At 53.7% G+C, this 15,896-nt stretch overlaps 1 protein-coding gene and 1 long non-coding RNA gene across 4 annotated transcripts in view; one reads left to right on the top strand and one right to left on the bottom strand.

Annotated features, from left to right (window-relative positions):
* Positions 1-15,896, top strand: part of PCSK6 (proprotein convertase subtilisin/kexin type 6) — a 209,848-nt gene that overhangs the window by 33,416 nt on the left and 160,536 nt on the right. For 2 of the 3 annotated variants that reach the window (XM_061394652.1, XM_061394653.1), the window contains exon 1: positions 6,693-6,977. In XM_061394652.1, coding sequence (XP_061250636.1) covers positions 6,693-6,977 — 285 coding nt within the window. Of the gene's footprint in view, positions 1-4,872; positions 4,988-6,692; positions 6,978-15,896 lie in introns of those variants that run through there. The other variant, XM_061394654.1, reaches the window with a different exon arrangement.
* Positions 1,470-6,685, bottom strand: LOC133234292 (uncharacterized). Its single transcript, XR_009732096.1, has 3 exons — positions 6,378-6,685; positions 2,071-2,373; positions 1,470-1,662 (listed from the first exon to the last, which is right to left on the bottom strand). It is a non-coding gene; the product is annotated as an uncharacterized LOC133234292 (long non-coding RNA).

Below are 15,896 nucleotides of genomic sequence, written 5' to 3' on the forward strand. Positions count from 1 at the left end.
TGGGAGACTGCCAAGTTACACCAGGGGGCACGTGTGAGTGGTAGCAGTGAGAGTGGTGAGAAGAACTCAAACTCTGAACGCATTTCCAAGGTAGAAACGATCAGATCCCTGAGAGCCTAGAATGGGGAGGGGTCGAAGGGGCTGCCCTCTACTGTGATGGGAAGTCTGGGGCAGGATGGGGGCTAGGCAGACCAGAGCTGTTTGTGTGGGGGGCCTTGGGTGCAGAGGGGAAACACCCTCAGTGTTCACAGCTCAGCTGTTGGGCCACACGGGGTTAGGAGCCATTGGCTTGTAATGGGCGCCCACAGTGTGAGGATGGCAGACCTGTACCAGGGGCAGGGAAGAGGGAAAGAGCCCAAGAATGGAGGCCTGGGGCCCTTGATACCAAGAAGGACCAGGCTGTGGAGGCTGAGGAGCAGCTGTGCGGTGGGGAACCAGCAGGGTGAGGGGGGTGTCCCAGAGACCACGTTGGAGAGGCTTCAGGGCCAAGTGGTCACAAGCTGCAGGAAGGGCCTGAGGACCAGGGCTGAGAACCGGCCCCTGGACTTAGTGACGTGAGCAGTGGTGACAGAGCTGCTCTAAAAGGAGGGAGAGAGACGGAGGGCTGCCGGAGAGTTTGTTGTCATCTCTGTCTTAGAGACGATGGACCGCAGCAGCTTGTTTATGCACAAAGATCACTTGGCAGCTGGAGCAGGGAAGCCCCTGCATGACCATGGGGCGGGACGGGGGTCCTCAGGCCGCAGGGGTGGGGCAGCAGAGCCCTTGGGTGTGGTAGGAGAGGAGGGTCTCCCCTGAAAACGTGGTAGGAAAGGGTGAGGGCCTGGGAGAGAGAGGGTGGGGCTGGGGTGGGAGTGGAGAGGAGTATGGGGACTTGCATGACCCTGGAAGTGTGGATAGCAAGTGTCAGAGAGACCTGGTGGCTGGTTCTTCAACTGTGGTCGACTGTGGGCCCAGAGTGACCATCAGGCGAAGAGCCAGGAGCTCACAGGGTGGGGTGGGGCCACAAGTAGGAGTTCCCTGGGGACCGGGGCAACCGGGGACGGGTGGCTTGGAAAGCGGAGGAGGGCAGAGAGGGACTGCATTGCTGCCTTCTGGCCCTAGTAGCCAATTTATCCACCCACCCAGCTCGGCCACTCTGCTTGCATCCCCTGAGATGCATGTCCCCACTATCTCTGTGTACACTCCAGCCCCCGAGACCGTAATTGTCTAGAAAGGGCTCATTTGGAACCCTTCTCTACAGCTTGTGCCTACAGCCCCACTGCCACCCCATCCACTGCCTTGCTCCATTTGCAGAGACTGCGAAGGGGCCCAAGTTCCTAATTTACTCTCACTTGGAAAGAGTGCTCGGGCAGTGAAGCCGAAACTCGTCCTGGCATCAGAGTGATGGTGTCTTCACCCAGGACCCAGATGCAGGTCCCACTGCTCATCTGTTGAGCCTCCTAGAAGCCAAGGCAAGAAGGGAAACTGGAGAAACTGCAAGGCTTTTATTCTTAGTTGGGACAAGCTTCTGAGGGATTTTGTTTTGCTCACAAATTCCTCGCTTGACACTAAATTTCCACGTGGGAGTTTATGAAAGGAGCACTGAGATAGACAACTGCTAGATCCAGGATAACTGTTTTGTAGGAGAAGCAGTTTTCACAAGATTCTTCAGACATGGAAGATCTAGATATAAAAGGAGAGTCTAACCAGAAAGATAAGGAGGCGGGGAGTGGGAGCTGTTTATGGCCCCCCCATCCCAGATGGTCAGACATACCCTTAGAAAGGAGTAAAGTAGGAATTGGAGCCCACACTAAGGAGGTGATGAGATAAACAGGCAGCAACACAGAACGGAAGGGAGAGCATGGAACATGGGAAGGGCAAGCCCTCTGACCCGCCACAGCTAGAGGCAATGGCTCCAGGTTGGATTTGGGCTGAAAAGATTTGGGGTTGGTTGAGGGATCCCTGGTTTGTAGATTCCCTGGGCCTGGGTGAAGCTTTCTCTGGGACTGCGGGTGGGGTGAAGATGGAGGTGCATGAAGGGAGGCAGAGGTCTGCTCTTTCCCACCCCTCCCTCATCTCAGGTTCTCTCACTGGGTGCTGTATGCGGTGTCTGTGTCAGCATCTCCTGTCCCCCAGGCTGGGTACCGGTGTGCCATCCAGGCTGGGTGGCGAGGCTGTCAGCTCCATAGGATGCATTTGTGCGTCTCATCAGGCGTCACACCTCTGAAGGCTGCATAGCCTAAAGCATCCAGGGGTTCTCCCAACAGAAGGATAGGATTTGAAAATTCATGCTAACCAGGTAATGGAAGAGCCCTTGCTTTGCCAAAGGAATCACAGCAGATTTTCATTAAAAACACCGCACTCTCTACCTCTGCTGTAGGATGTCAATAGATGCTACAAGAAAAAAGGTCAGATAACATGTGAGAGGGTTAAACAGGTTATCTTTACTGCAGTATGCCTCAGAGGCACTAGTGCCACAGTCATCAAATCCAAGACATGCCCTTGAGTAGAAGATGATCAGCGTTTGACATGTTACTAAGAAAGGAAATGTGTCCAAGTTGGGGAGTGTCACGGGGACCCTTCCATGAAGCTGTGCCAGTAAAGGCTGCAGTCGGTGCAGAAGATGAGAAGTAAACCACCACCAGAGAGGGACCACACAGTCCTGTGGCCTCTGTCCTGGCCATTGTGGAGTCAGGGAGGAATCCCGACCCTTTGAACGGCCAGCCGATTCTCAACTGGGGCCACACCACCCACGTGGTCCCCAAGGGGTTTCAGGAGCTGTGCCCCAGATCACTGGTGGGAGCAAACAGAAACCTACTTGGGAAGATCTCAATTTCAGTCCAGGCCAGTGGTGATCACAAAACACCATCTGTGAGATTTCCGGGATGTTAAAATGCAAGGAAGTGTGCAACGAGGCCTGGTGGAGGATAGGACATTTCCATGCCCCCCTGGAGGCTCCTGGTGCCCGGCAGCAGTGGTCACCATTTGTTCAGTGCAAACTTGGTGCCAGATTGGGTGAGGGACTTGGCCTGCTTCAGCTTTGACTGGCCTTGTGGCTCTTGCGTGGAGACAGCATCACCACTGCCATTTCTGGCAGAGGGTACTGAAGAAACTCTGCCTGGAGCTGCACAGAGCAGGGGCGAAGGTCTGCTGAGGGCTTGCTCTTCCCTCACATCAGACACTCTGGGGGCCATCCTGACCTGCCAAATGGAGCACATGTCCAGAAATGCAATTTTTCAATCAAGTGCCTGTTGCCTAAATGGAGGCAGTTTCTGGATCAAATTCTGCTCCAGCACACCCCAGTAGCTATGTGAAGTCGTCTTCTGTTCAGTTGTCTGGGCAGTACTGGGCATCTCGTGGCCCCAGCTGTATAAGCCTGCACTTGGGTAAAGGGGTCAGCCTTTGTGTAAAGTAATATCCACCAGCAATGCTGCCGTCTCTGGTCTGATTTGAGAAGATGCTGGCATAAATATCACGTTGTCATATTAGCATTTGCTAAAACTTCTGAAGGGACTTCCCTGGTAGTCCACCACTGGTTATCCCAGTGCCACTGCAAGGGGTGCGTGTTCAGTCCCTGATGGGGGAACTAAGACACCCACATGCTGCATGGTGCAGTCAAAAAGTAATTAATAAAAAAAAAAAAAAACAACTTCTGAAAAATGTCCTGGTTCCAGTCACCTTTCTGGTCCATGTCCTATCCACCTGTAGGTCTGTTGACCTCCCCCTCCCTGCAGAGCTGTGCGACCCCCAAGGGCAGTCTGGAGAGCTGAAGCTAGAGTGAGTGGGAAACCCCCTTCCTGCAGGAGGATGAGCCAAGTTGCATTCCAGGTCCCATTACAGAGCAGAGGGCTAGACTTCTGTTATTGAGCCGTCCTGTCACCATGAAATCAACAGGAAGCCACAGGAGGCACTATGATTTGGGATGTTCATTTTGGGAAGCTGGTCTGCTTACCACATTGAAGCCAAGATATTGTCCGGGCACATCCACAATAAATGGGAAGTTTAGCCCCAAATGAGCAGATGTTAATAAATTCGGATCCCTCCAAATAAAAATTCAGATGCATTTTAGTCTACTCTCAGCTCAGTGGGCTGAATCCCTTAATCTACTAAATTGTTATGGAAAAACCCTTATCTCTGTCTGTCAAAATCACTGCTGTCATGGGGTGCACTCTTGGGAGGCATGAGCTGCCTCATAATAACTTAGATTTTCTGCAGTGTAGCCTTAGCGTGAAGAGAGTCACACTTTTTTTTTTTTCATGTTTTCTTTTTTACTGTGGTAAATCACATAATATAAAACATACTGTTTTAACCATATATATGGTGAATGAACTCAGTGGTACTAATGACATACACATAGTTGTGCAACTCTCACCATCATCAATCTCCCAAATTTTCCACCTTCCTGAACTGAAACTCTGTCCCCATTAAACACTAATTCCCCCTCCCCCTCCCCACACCCACACCCCCACAACCCCCGATCCCTGGCATCTACCAGTGTACTTTCTGCCTCTATGAAATTGACTATTCTAAATACTTCATATAAATGGAATCAAATAGTATTTGTCTGCACCCAATGTATATTGGAATGCATTTTAAAGGTTAACTTAATAATGTCCTGCAAACAGATGGTGCCTTTTTTTCCCCTGTGCTGAACAGTAGCTTCTCATTAGTTACCTATTTTATATATGGAGGATTGTATATGTCAATTCTTATCTTCCAGTTCGTCCCACTGCCTCCTGTTCCCCCTTGGTATCCATACATTGGTTCTCTACCCGTGTCTCTATTTCTGCTCTGGAAATAGGTTCACCGGTATTATTTTCTAGATTCCACATATATGTATTAACATATGATATTTGTTTTTCTCTTTCTGACTTACTTCACTCTGTTTGACAGCTTTTAGGTCCACCCTGAGGGTCACAGACTTGAAGGAGAACAACACAGGGTTCAGGCCAGGGCCTGGAGACAGTCTGGACAACAGGGGCCAGAAGGGGACAGGTAAATATTGCTGGTAAGTGACAGTGACCCTCCTCTGTGGGCAGCCAGGGTGGCATTGGGAGGAGGTGGGCTGCAGGTTCTGGCTTTGCCTGTGCCCCATTGGGCAGTATGATCTCCCATAGGGCAATCCCACCTGCCTTCAGGCCTCCTGCCTCATGGGTGGGCAGGGCGAGGCTGTCTGCAGGTGGGGAAGGAGGGGTCTGCATTCTGCCTGGTGGGGCAGGCCCAGGGAGCTGAGCCCGCTTGGCAGGGGAGAAAAGGGAGGACAGACTGCATTTAGTGCAGAGAAGAGGAGAAGGTGTGGGGAATCAATTCCAGTTCCATAAGGGGCCTCTGGCAGGAGATCGTGTGTGCAGGAGTTCGGCTGGTCCCTGTTGGGCCTCCCATGCTCCCACCTCCACTGGGGTGACTCATGCCTGCATAAAGGGTGAATCATGTGGGTTACGAAACCAAAGGGCTCCTGAGAGGGAGGCTGGAGAGGCCCCAGGGGAGGCCATCATCCTTGGGTCCTGCTCTGTCCCCACTGGCTCCTGCCCCTCATCACCTGCCTTCTATGTGCCAAGCCACAGAAGCACACCCTGAGCTCTCTACAGCCATCCAGAGGCAGATGGTCAGGTCACTGGTCCTCTTCCCACTTAAAGGCCTTCCTGGCCTAGTTTCTGCTTTGCTGCCAGTGTTAATCAGGGTGAAGCCTTGCTTCCCACGTGTTGCCAGTTGGGACCAACAGCCCTTGGGAGGAATGGCAGAAGAGACCCTGGCCAGTCACCTGTCCCATGTGTGACACTCCTGGAGCTCTCCAGGTGCACCAAGTGTGTCTCTACTGGACTCTAGGTTGCTGGAGGCAGCAGAGCCAGGAAGACCCCACTGACTGTCTCCCTGACTGGTCCCAGGGTCGGGCGGTGGGGGTCGGGTGGCGTTTAAGTCTGCACAACTAGTGATCTCCTACTGCGAGGCAGGCCAGAGCTCATACAAACACTCAACAAAAGCTGGTGCATGGCCAGCGCTCCTGTCATCCTCTGAACAGCGCCACCGGGGAGATGACTGTTGTCACTGCACTCACAGATAAAGGGGTGGCAGTTTGCCCACGGTCGCGCTGCTGGGAAATGGACAGTTGGGGACCCACAGCGCCGTCCTCCCTCAGGAAGGCTGTCCCCGAGGTTCTTCCCAAAGCCAAACGTCTCTGGCCCCCTTGCTGTGTCCCACTGTCAGGCCTGGTTTTCAGCGGGGCCGACCCGTCTTTCCTTGTGGTTTCTTCGCCCAATATTCAGGCGAGCCGCGCTCTCACGCGGGGACGAGTAAGGCTTTGCGCGCAGGAGGTCAAACACTGTTAGGCAAATGACGGAGGCCCCCAGGCACCCCGACGGGAGGGAGATGCGGGCAACCAGGCTGGGAGTGGGACTCACCTGAAATGCCCTGGCCCTTCCGGCCGCTGGGGGAACGCGTGTCCCGAGCGCCCCCTTAGTCTGCGGGAAGTTACGGGGTGAGGGGGGAGCTCTTTGCTCGGGGCGCGCGAGGGACGGGTGCCGGTCACCGAGCGCGGGCCAGGGCACTGCCGGGCCGCGCGGGCGGGAACGCGCGGCGGCCGCCGCCTCCTCCCCTCGCTCCCGCCCGCAGCGGCGGCGGCGGCGGCGCTTCCCCGGCGCGGAGCGGCTTTAAAAGGCGGCACCCCACCCCCCGGCGCACTCGCCGCTCCGGCGCCGCGCGAGCCTGCCACTGCCATGCCTCCGCGCGCGCCGCCCGCGCCCGGGCCCCGGCCGCCGCCCCGCGCCCCCGCCCGCGCCGGGGACGCGGGCCCCGACTCGAGGGCCGCCGGCGGGCCCGGGCTCCGGCCGCTCGCGCCGCGCCCTTGGCGCTGGCTGCTGCTACTCGCGCTGCCCGCCGCCTGCTCCGCGCCGCCGCCGCCGCGCCCCGTCTACACCAACCACTGGGCGGTGCAAGTGCTGGGCGGCCCGGCCGTGGCGGACCGCGTGGCCGCGGCGCACGGCTACCTCAACTTGGGCCAGGTGAGTGCGGATGGCCCCGCGCGCCCAAAACTTTGGCTGTCGCCGGCGGGCGCGGCGCGAGGGGGCGCCCTGTGAGGAATCTCCCGGAGCGCGGCGCGGGGTCCTCGGCGGCCAACGGGGCAGCACCCAGACGCGGACACCTGCCCAGCCGCGCGGGTGGGGAGCCCGTGAGAGCGCCGTCCTCCCGTGTTCCTCAGGTCCTCCCGCCGCCGACCCGGCCTATCGGCGCCGGCCCTCCAACTAGACGGGCGGCGCGGGGCTCCGGACCCTGTACGCGCGCAGGTGGGGACTGAGGTGCTCTCCCTCGGCGTCCGAGTCTCTCGGAGGGAGGGCGGCCGGAGTCAAGGGGGCTTTCCGGGCGGCCTGGACCCCGCAGCCAGAGGCGAGGGTCCAGCCTTTAATCCCCTCCAGGCCCCCGGCAGGGGTGGGGGGAATTGGCTTCGTCTCTGGGCCTCTGGTCGGCGGGTCTGATAGCAGTTCTCTGCGGACCGGTCGTGTAACCTTAGGCTGGTCTCTTCCTTCTTTTCCATCCGCCCGCGTGTCGGGACGTTGACCTTGTGTACTTAGGTGCGCGATGTTTGGGACGGGACGGTCCAGTGTTTCGGGCCGCAGAGCACCTGCCGGGGCCTGACCACTCCCGCGCCTGGTTCGCAGGAGTGCTGTCAGCGAGCAAGAGGGGACAAGCCTGGGGCAGGACCGCGGGTGGGGTAGCTCCATAGGACCTCAGAGGCAGGCTCCCTTTTCCTGTGCCAACCCAGCCCGGCGGGTTGATCCTGATCTATGGCGGGTGGGGGCCCACCGGGGGACCTCTCTGTGCGTTGAGCAAACCTCCAACAAACACTTAGAGGATCAAGTGGAGTGACAGGGACGCGCCTGCTCATAACTGAGACCCTGCCACCAGCCAGCGTTAAATTTAGTTTCATCATTATCCGTGGCAGAAGTGGGCCACCTCTGGTGTGGCTCTGATGTGAGGGACATTTCTTTGCATCCTAAGTCCGGTGCGAACGCTGCTAACGTGAGTTGTGCGGCCTTCTGGAAACGTAGATCCTGCTGTCTGAACTGTACTTCACACCGCGTGGGTCAGAGAGTGTCTGAAATAACCCATCATGTCCTTGGTGTGTCTTTTTGTTGTATATTGAACACTCAGGTCTCTGCAAACATCCTGTGATTTAAGATTTGCCTTTGGGCAGCACTGGCTTCAGTTCCTAAATCTGAGGTTCCTAAATCTCCTGGTCCACGGTCCAGATTAAGGAAGTACTTCTTGGTGCTCTTCTGGCGCCTGCTTCCCCTGTTGGCTCAGGCCCGGCTTCTGCCACAGTTCATTGCTTCGCCCAGGTGGCCCGACAGTTTGTCTTCAACTAAAAGTGACTCTTTAATGGCACAGTAAATTACAAAGTGCCTGGGTTCCTGGCTTTTATAATTAAGTGAACAGAGGGGAACTGAAGTAGAGCAGGGAGCTCCGGGACATTGCAGTAGAGGCCTGGTGAGGCCCCTTACCACTCCTGCCCTCAGGCATCAGAACCGCCAGCCCCCTGACCACACCCCATCTTCAAACAACTTGCATCCCACTACTGAGGGGCTTGTGCTGTGAAGCCTGCTGTCTTTGCTTTGCCTGTGGGAGAGGTTTCGTTGGGGTGTGCACCCTTCCCCCCGGATCTCCTGGGGAGTGTCCAGAGCAGCCGAGGTGGGCTGCACACAGCCTGGCACTCAGCCTGGGAATGGGATGCTGCTGGGACTGATACAGGAGGCCGTCACACACCCAGGGCATAAGAGCTGTCTTGGAGGTGAGTGTGTGTGTGTTTGTGTACACGTGTGTGATTTCTCAAGGAGGGCCTGTTACCCTGTATTCCCAGTGCAGCTTTCCTCCCCACCTCCCCCAAGTGCACTGCTAATGTGGAAAAGGCCCGGAGCAGTCCGGCCTCTACCTACTCAATAAGAACTCTTTAAAAACCTTATTTGCCTTCTTCAGCCAGGAGAATTTGTGACTCATAAATAAGATGTATATATTATTAGCTTTGATTTATGGGTGAGTGAGCCATGGTGAAGCGAGGGCTGGGAGCGCTTTGTGTCCACACGGCAGAGTGTGTCACTTCTGATGGTTGTACTATGCTTTGTCTCCTTCCACGTTCCTGGCTCCCAGTTTTTCTGTGAGTGACCTTCCCTAGACCCTTAGTGGGCAGCTGGTGTTGTGCCCGGTGCCTGCCCTGACTCTTCATCCTGGTCTTTGCTGCACTCAAGCCCTGACTTTACCTTCATACAACCATGGACCTGATCCCATTTATCTTGTGTGGTGCAGGTCAAATGATACCAGTGGTTATTCACCTGTCTTGAATCATGGATCCCTTTCAGAGTCTGAGAGAGTCTCTGGATCCTCTCCATTTAAAAATATACATCATTGGGAACAGGACAAACATGTTTCTTTTTGCCCCTCAACTCATTATATTATAATGGGAATCCCAGATAATGCAACACAATTTCCAAAAAAATAAAGATTGGGAAGAGCCAAATGTCAGTCTTGACAGAGGACAAAATTAACCATATGGATAATCCAAGAGAACCCAGAGGCCAAATATTAGAACTAAGGAGAGAGAGAAGTGGGGGCTTGATTGACAAGAGACCCCTGACGATGGCCACAGCTGCGAGGACAGCATAAGAGCTGTTAGATACTTAGGAATCAATCCTAGAGACGTGTCAGACTCCCGTGAAGAGGATTATAAAACATTGTAAAAAAAGTGTTGGGAAAAAGAAGGCAAGAATGATGGAGAGAGAGATTACATTCATGATGGGAGAGGTGACTGTCACAGGTCCCCTCAACTAATGTGTAAATTCAGTATAAGCTAGTTTTAGTGCGTGTAGATTTTTATATTGAATATGAAATCACACAAATACCATAGATGACTCCGAGAAGGAAGATGGGGAGGACAGTGTCTGTCACCATGAGTTTCAGTGGTCATGGCAGTTCTGCCATGGCCTGGTGATGGTTGTGTCCGTCGGTGACATTGACTCCAGCCCAGGCATATGTGGGAGCTTGTGTGTGAGCCAAAGAGGTTCTTGTGGATGGGAGGGCTGGGCAGTCCAGGACATGGTGCTGAGAGAGCCAGGTCTCCACAGGGAAGGGCAGCAGACCCTCACCCCCACTCTGTATGGGAACTCCAGATAGGATGAGAGCCTGAGTGTGTATCATTGGGGAAGACCTTCATCACATCAGCAAAGGAGAGGATTTCTGTTTATAACTTATTTTACTGAAGTATAGTTGAATTACATATTGGGTCAATTTCAGAGTGATTCAGTTGTACATACATAAATATTTTTTATGTTCTTCATTCGCAGGATACTGAATGTAGTTCCTTGTGCTATATAGTAGGACCTTGTTGTTTATCCATCCTATAGATAACAATTGGCATCTGCTAACCCCAAACTCCCAGTCCATCCTTCCCCCACCATGCCTCCCCTTGGTAACCCCAAGTCTGTTCTCTGTGTCTGTGAGTCTGTTTTATTTCATAGATAAGTTGATTTGTGTCATATTTTAGATTGCCACTTCATTCTTTTTTGTGGCTGAGCAGTATTCCATTGTATGCTATTTCACTGCTAAGTCATATCCAACTCTTTGCGACCCTGTGGACAGTAGTGTGCCAAGCTCCTCTGTCCATGGGATTTCTCAGGTAAGAAGTTTGGAGTGGGGTGCCATTTCCTTCTCTATTGTATATATGTGCCACATTTTCTTTATTCAGTTGTTGATGGACATTTAGTTTGCTTCCATGACTTGGCTATTGTGAATAGTGCTGCCATGAACATAGGGCTGCATGTATATTTTTGAATTATAGTTTTGTTCAGATATATGCTCAGGAGTGGAATTGCAGGGTCATATGGTAGTTCTGTTTTTAGTTTTTTGAACACTCTCCATACTTTGCTCCATAGTGGCTACACCTATTTTCATTCTAACCAACAGTGTAGGAGAGTTGAGAAAGGAAAGGATTTCTTAAACAAGACACAAGAAGATCAAATAGAGAAGGGAAGAGATTGATCCATTAAATGTTCTATATAACAAAGGTGTCATGAAGGCAATGGCACCCCACTCCAGTACTCTTGCCTGGAAAATCCCATGGACGGAGGAGCCTGGTAGGCTGCAGTCCATGGGGCTGCTAAGAGTCGGACACGACTAAGCGACTTCACTTTCACTTTTCACTTTCATGCACTGGAGAAGGAAATGGCAACCCACTCCAGTGTTCTTGCCTGGAGAATCCCAGGGACGGCGCAGCCTGGTGGGCTGCCATCTATGGGGTCACACAGAGTCGGACACAACTGAGGTGACTTAGCAGCAGCAGCAACATTAAAAAAGCAAATAAGAGAGTAGGAAGTATTTATAACATATAACAGTATTTTATAACATAACAGATTCATGTGTAGATTATTTAAAAGGCTATAAATGAATAATGGAGAGGGAAATAGCAACCCAGTCCAGTATTCTTGCTGGAGGATCCCATGGACAGAGGAGCCTGGTGGGCTACAGTCCATGGGGTTGCAAAGAGTTGGACACGACTGAGCAACTAACATACGTAAATGAATAAGAAAAAGGATAAGCGCCAGGTAGACAAGTGGGGAAGTATATATGAATAGGAAATTGAATGAAAGGGAAACCCAGGTAAGAAAAAGTGCCCAGCCTCCCCGGGAACTGATGGGCCTTAAGGTGGCCGTCCCACTTCACGCCTGTGGGGTTGGCAGACCGAGATGGTGTTAGCATCAAGGGCTGCCTGGGCTGCGGAGGAGCCAGGAATTGGCAGTGGGTACAGCTGCTTGGAGAGCGATAGGAGGTTGGTTATGTCAGCATGTCCGCATCCTGGCTTCAGCCTGGGAGACCCTCACTGCTGCCCCAGGAGACGTGTACAGGAGTGTCCACGGGGTCATCTCTAGATGAAGGGAGACACCACCTAAATACCACCAGGAGAAGAATGGAGGAGAAAAGTTGTCACACCACAGGGTACTCAACAGTACTTAGAAAAGAGGGAACTAGGTGTGTATCTACATAAATACATCCCAGAATTAATGTTGAATGAAAACGGCAGGTTGCAGATGCACAGTGTAATAGTATTTATGTAAATTTTTAAAAAACACTAAGCCATTTTGTAGAACTTAGGAACGCTTACACAGGTAGTGAAAGTATAGAAGCTTGGGCTGGAAGGATCCACATCAAATTCTAGTTAGTAGAATTTCAAACTTAATCTGCAATGTTCTAATTCCTAATCTACTTTAGGAGCATATAGGTATTTGTTGTTGTTTAGTTGCCTAGTCATGTCCGACTCTTATGACTCCTTGGACTATAGCCCGTCAGGCTCCTCAGTCCATGGGATTCTCCAAGCAAGAATGCTGGATTTGGGTTGCCATTCCCTTCTCCAAGGGATCTTCCTGACCCAGGGATTGGACCTGCCTCTCCTGCAGTGGCAGGCAGATTCTTTACCACTGAGCCACCTGGAAAGGCCAGGCATATATATATATGTGTAATATATGTAAGTTATATACAAAATTATGTTTAAGCATTTTGCACTTTTTTGTGTGTCAGAACATATTATATACACCCACTTGCATACAGTCATGCATATGTACATGGATATACACATGCACATTCATATGCATATACATGTATCCACATACACCTACATACATGCACACACAGATATACACGTGCAGTGTTAAAGGAGGGGGAGAAAAATGTGCATCATACCCATGTATGACTGTTCTTGGGCCACCCTTGGGCCCAGGTGAGAAGGCCCTGCCTAAAGTCTCAGGCTGGTCACCCGTGGGCTCAGGTGAGAATGCCCTACCTAGACTAAAGTCCAGGCTGGGTTGGTCCACTTGTGTAGGAAGCGGTGACCTGGAGAAACAGAAGTCCTGGCTGCAGTCACAAGGTTCTTGGGACGGAGCTGTATCTGGAGCCCATGCACCCCTCTGCCAGTCATCTTTCTCCGTCAGGTCAGCTCTCAGCAGAGAGAGCCTCAGCCCAGCCTACATCATCACCTCTGACGTTGCTCACTCAGAGAAAAGACAGGTTGTTCATTCACATGAGAAGTATGGCAGCAAGCCATTGGCCCCCACTGGATACAGCAGCACGGCGTCGGCAGCTCTTAGAAGTGATGTTTATCTTAAGGGTGGCACTGAGGCGCCGTGCTTGCCCTTGCATTTCTGCTTTGCCTGGAGTATTGAGCTAATTTGTTGGTTCTGAGTCTGAGCATAAAACAGCAGGCTGGCTGCCAGGGCCCTGAAAGATCTAAGAGCCATAAATGGTTTTGAACTTTCCTTAAATAGTTTTACTTAAAATAGCTACTGAGCTGAGTGTACCTGGCCCAGAATTTCAGGTGGGCCTTTGTCATTCACTTGTCAACAGAGGAAAATTGTCTTGCTGCACACAGCTTGTTCTTACAACCAGGAGCAAGCTGAAGCTTTAGCCAGGTGTTAGAAGTGATGGGCCGGAACTTGTTCCAGTGAGTGTTGGGGACTTGGGAGGGACAAGGGGAGCCCAGAACAGCAGTCACTAGGTACTGGTTTTCACCTGGAGGCTATCTTGCTTTTATGTTCTCAACTGGGAGCCATATTCCTGGATGGTCTGTGAACAGCAAGGGCAAGTTTCTGGTGTGAGCTGGGGCGGGGGGCACGGTTGGGGGGTGGGGATAGACAGAACTGGGACTGCGAAAGTCATGCAGTATTACATGTTCCTGTCTGCCCTCTTCATTCATATGGTAATGGATTGAAGTGGACAGGGCTTTATTTGATGGGCAATATGGTGAGTCACTGGGGCTACAGTCGGGGGAGGTGAGAAAAGCTTGAGTTGCAATGAATGGCGCTGGGAGAGCCCCCAAGGCCAGGGTCCGAGGACTGAGAACCCGGCCAGGGGGCTAGCCAGCTCTATGGCCCATTGGGGAAGTTGTTTTAAACTTCTCCAAGCAGAGGCCAAGGGTGTTGGTCCTGGTGGAGCGGAAGAGCCTGTGGGTCGTCTGGACCCCTCCCTGGTCTTGAACTACACAGGACTGTCTACACTTTGGGGAACACTCCAGGCTCCTCAGGATCTCTGGGCTCCTGCACAGATCTGGCCTCTAGAAAGCAGTTCCTCTGATCTTTTCTGGCACCTCTGGCACTGGTGCCCCTCTCTCCAGCCAGCACCCTGCCCATGGAGGCCTTCACGATCACGAGTTGTCCATGTCCTTTCAAGCTGGGACTGCAGCACGGCCTTGGCACTGACTGGAGACCCTGGTGTGTGCTTGGGCTTGGCCGGTGGTTCCCTGGGACTGCTGTCACCATGGAGCCTGGTACTGACCTGCAGGTGCTGCTGGGCCTGTTCACCATGAGGAGACCTCGGTCCAGTTAAGTGTGACTTGCTACACATTACAAACCAGCAGGCCAGGGCCCAAAGCCCTCCCTTCTGACTGTCCTGCCTGCTCACTCGCCTGGCAGAGGGCCGTCACCCTGCATCTCAGTCTCGGGTAAGCCATTGGGCGAGGAGCCTTTCAGCTGGGTGCTGCCGCTGACACATGGGCCCGTGTGGACCCACCAGCCTCGAGTGTGCAACAGTGCCGGCGCTGGTGTGATCCATGCTGCATGGTCTTTGCTGGCTCCTTCTGCTTCACACTGAGGCTTACTCCTGAGTCTCCATGGTGGAGGGAAAAACCCATCCCTCCCCAGGGGCCGCACACAGTCCTTCATAGTCTGAGGCTTTCCCCTAGATGGGCCCTCCTCCCCCTCCCCGTGGGTCCCGGTTCACCCAGAGCTGGAGGCCTGGAGGGTGCCGCCACCTTCTTGCTCCCGTGCCTCCTATGCTGTCTGTAACCACGCTTCTGTCTTTGGCCTCCTGTTCCCCCACTTCTCCCCGTCCAGGGCATGGAGACCCTCCTGCCCCTTCTACTGCCTTCTGCTCTGGCCAGACCCCTCACTCTGCACTTGCTTCCTCGTGGCATCCTTGGTGCTGTTCTGTCAAGCGAGAAAGGCTCTCTCCTACAGCCCTCCCGGTCAGTGCCTTGTCCTTCCTGGCTGGCTGCTGCTCTGCAGCCATGCCCCTGGGCTCCCAGGCCTCTGCAGTGCTGTCTGCTGGCCACTGGGCTCTGTGCTTCGTGGGCACCTCAGTTCACACCCATGGTCTGGCTGCTCCTGGAGATGAGGTCCGATGGAGCTGTCTCTCTGGTGCAGAGCTGTCGGCCCAGGGCAACCTGTGCCTGGCAGACATGCCCACATTGATTCAGACTGTGTTTGTTAAGTGCTCCTCTGGGTGCTGGGCCCTCAGAGTCAAGGGGAAGGCGCCCCTGGAAGAGCCTCTCGTGGGGGGCAGGGTGCAGGCATTGTGACTGAGCACAATCAGGCTCCTCTCAGCATCTGGACAGAACCATCTCCCCTCCACCGCTTATCTGGATCCCTGCTTCTGGGAATCTCTCGGCGGGCCCTTCCCAGCTCCATGGTACGGGGGGAGGAGCTGCCCTGTGATGCTGTAGCTGCCCCCCAGTCTGGTCGGCTATATACCCCGGCCCCGCACCACCCTATAGGGTCCCGTCATCCTGCCGAGTCCTGGTCTCTGTGCGGTCCGGTGTCTCTGCTTGTGGAGTGTTGCAGACCTGGCGGCAGGCATGAGGCCCTGTCCAGCACCGCACAGAATGGGATGAGCAGCCATCAACTCTCGGGAGGGAGCCTTGTACTCATGGGATGGGACCGGATCTGCAGCTTGAGTTCCCATGGTAACCGGCCCATCAATGCCCTCAGTGTCAAGACGGTGGGACCGTGGAGAAGAAGAAACAGGCTCATTGTCTCTGCCTTGGCCGCTTGGGCCCAAACCAGACACACTCTGCAGGGCTGGACAGTCCTGGCCACTGTGGGGCACAACCTGGCCAGAGAGGGGCTGTGGGCTTCAGCTTCCTGACCTCCCTGGAGCCTCATGACTTCCTG

This window comes from Bos javanicus, chromosome 21 (assembly GCF_032452875.1).
Source record: "Bos javanicus breed banteng chromosome 21, ARS-OSU_banteng_1.0, whole genome shotgun sequence".
In the NCBI taxonomy this organism is placed as follows: Eukaryota; Metazoa; Chordata; class Mammalia; order Artiodactyla; family Bovidae; genus Bos; species Bos javanicus.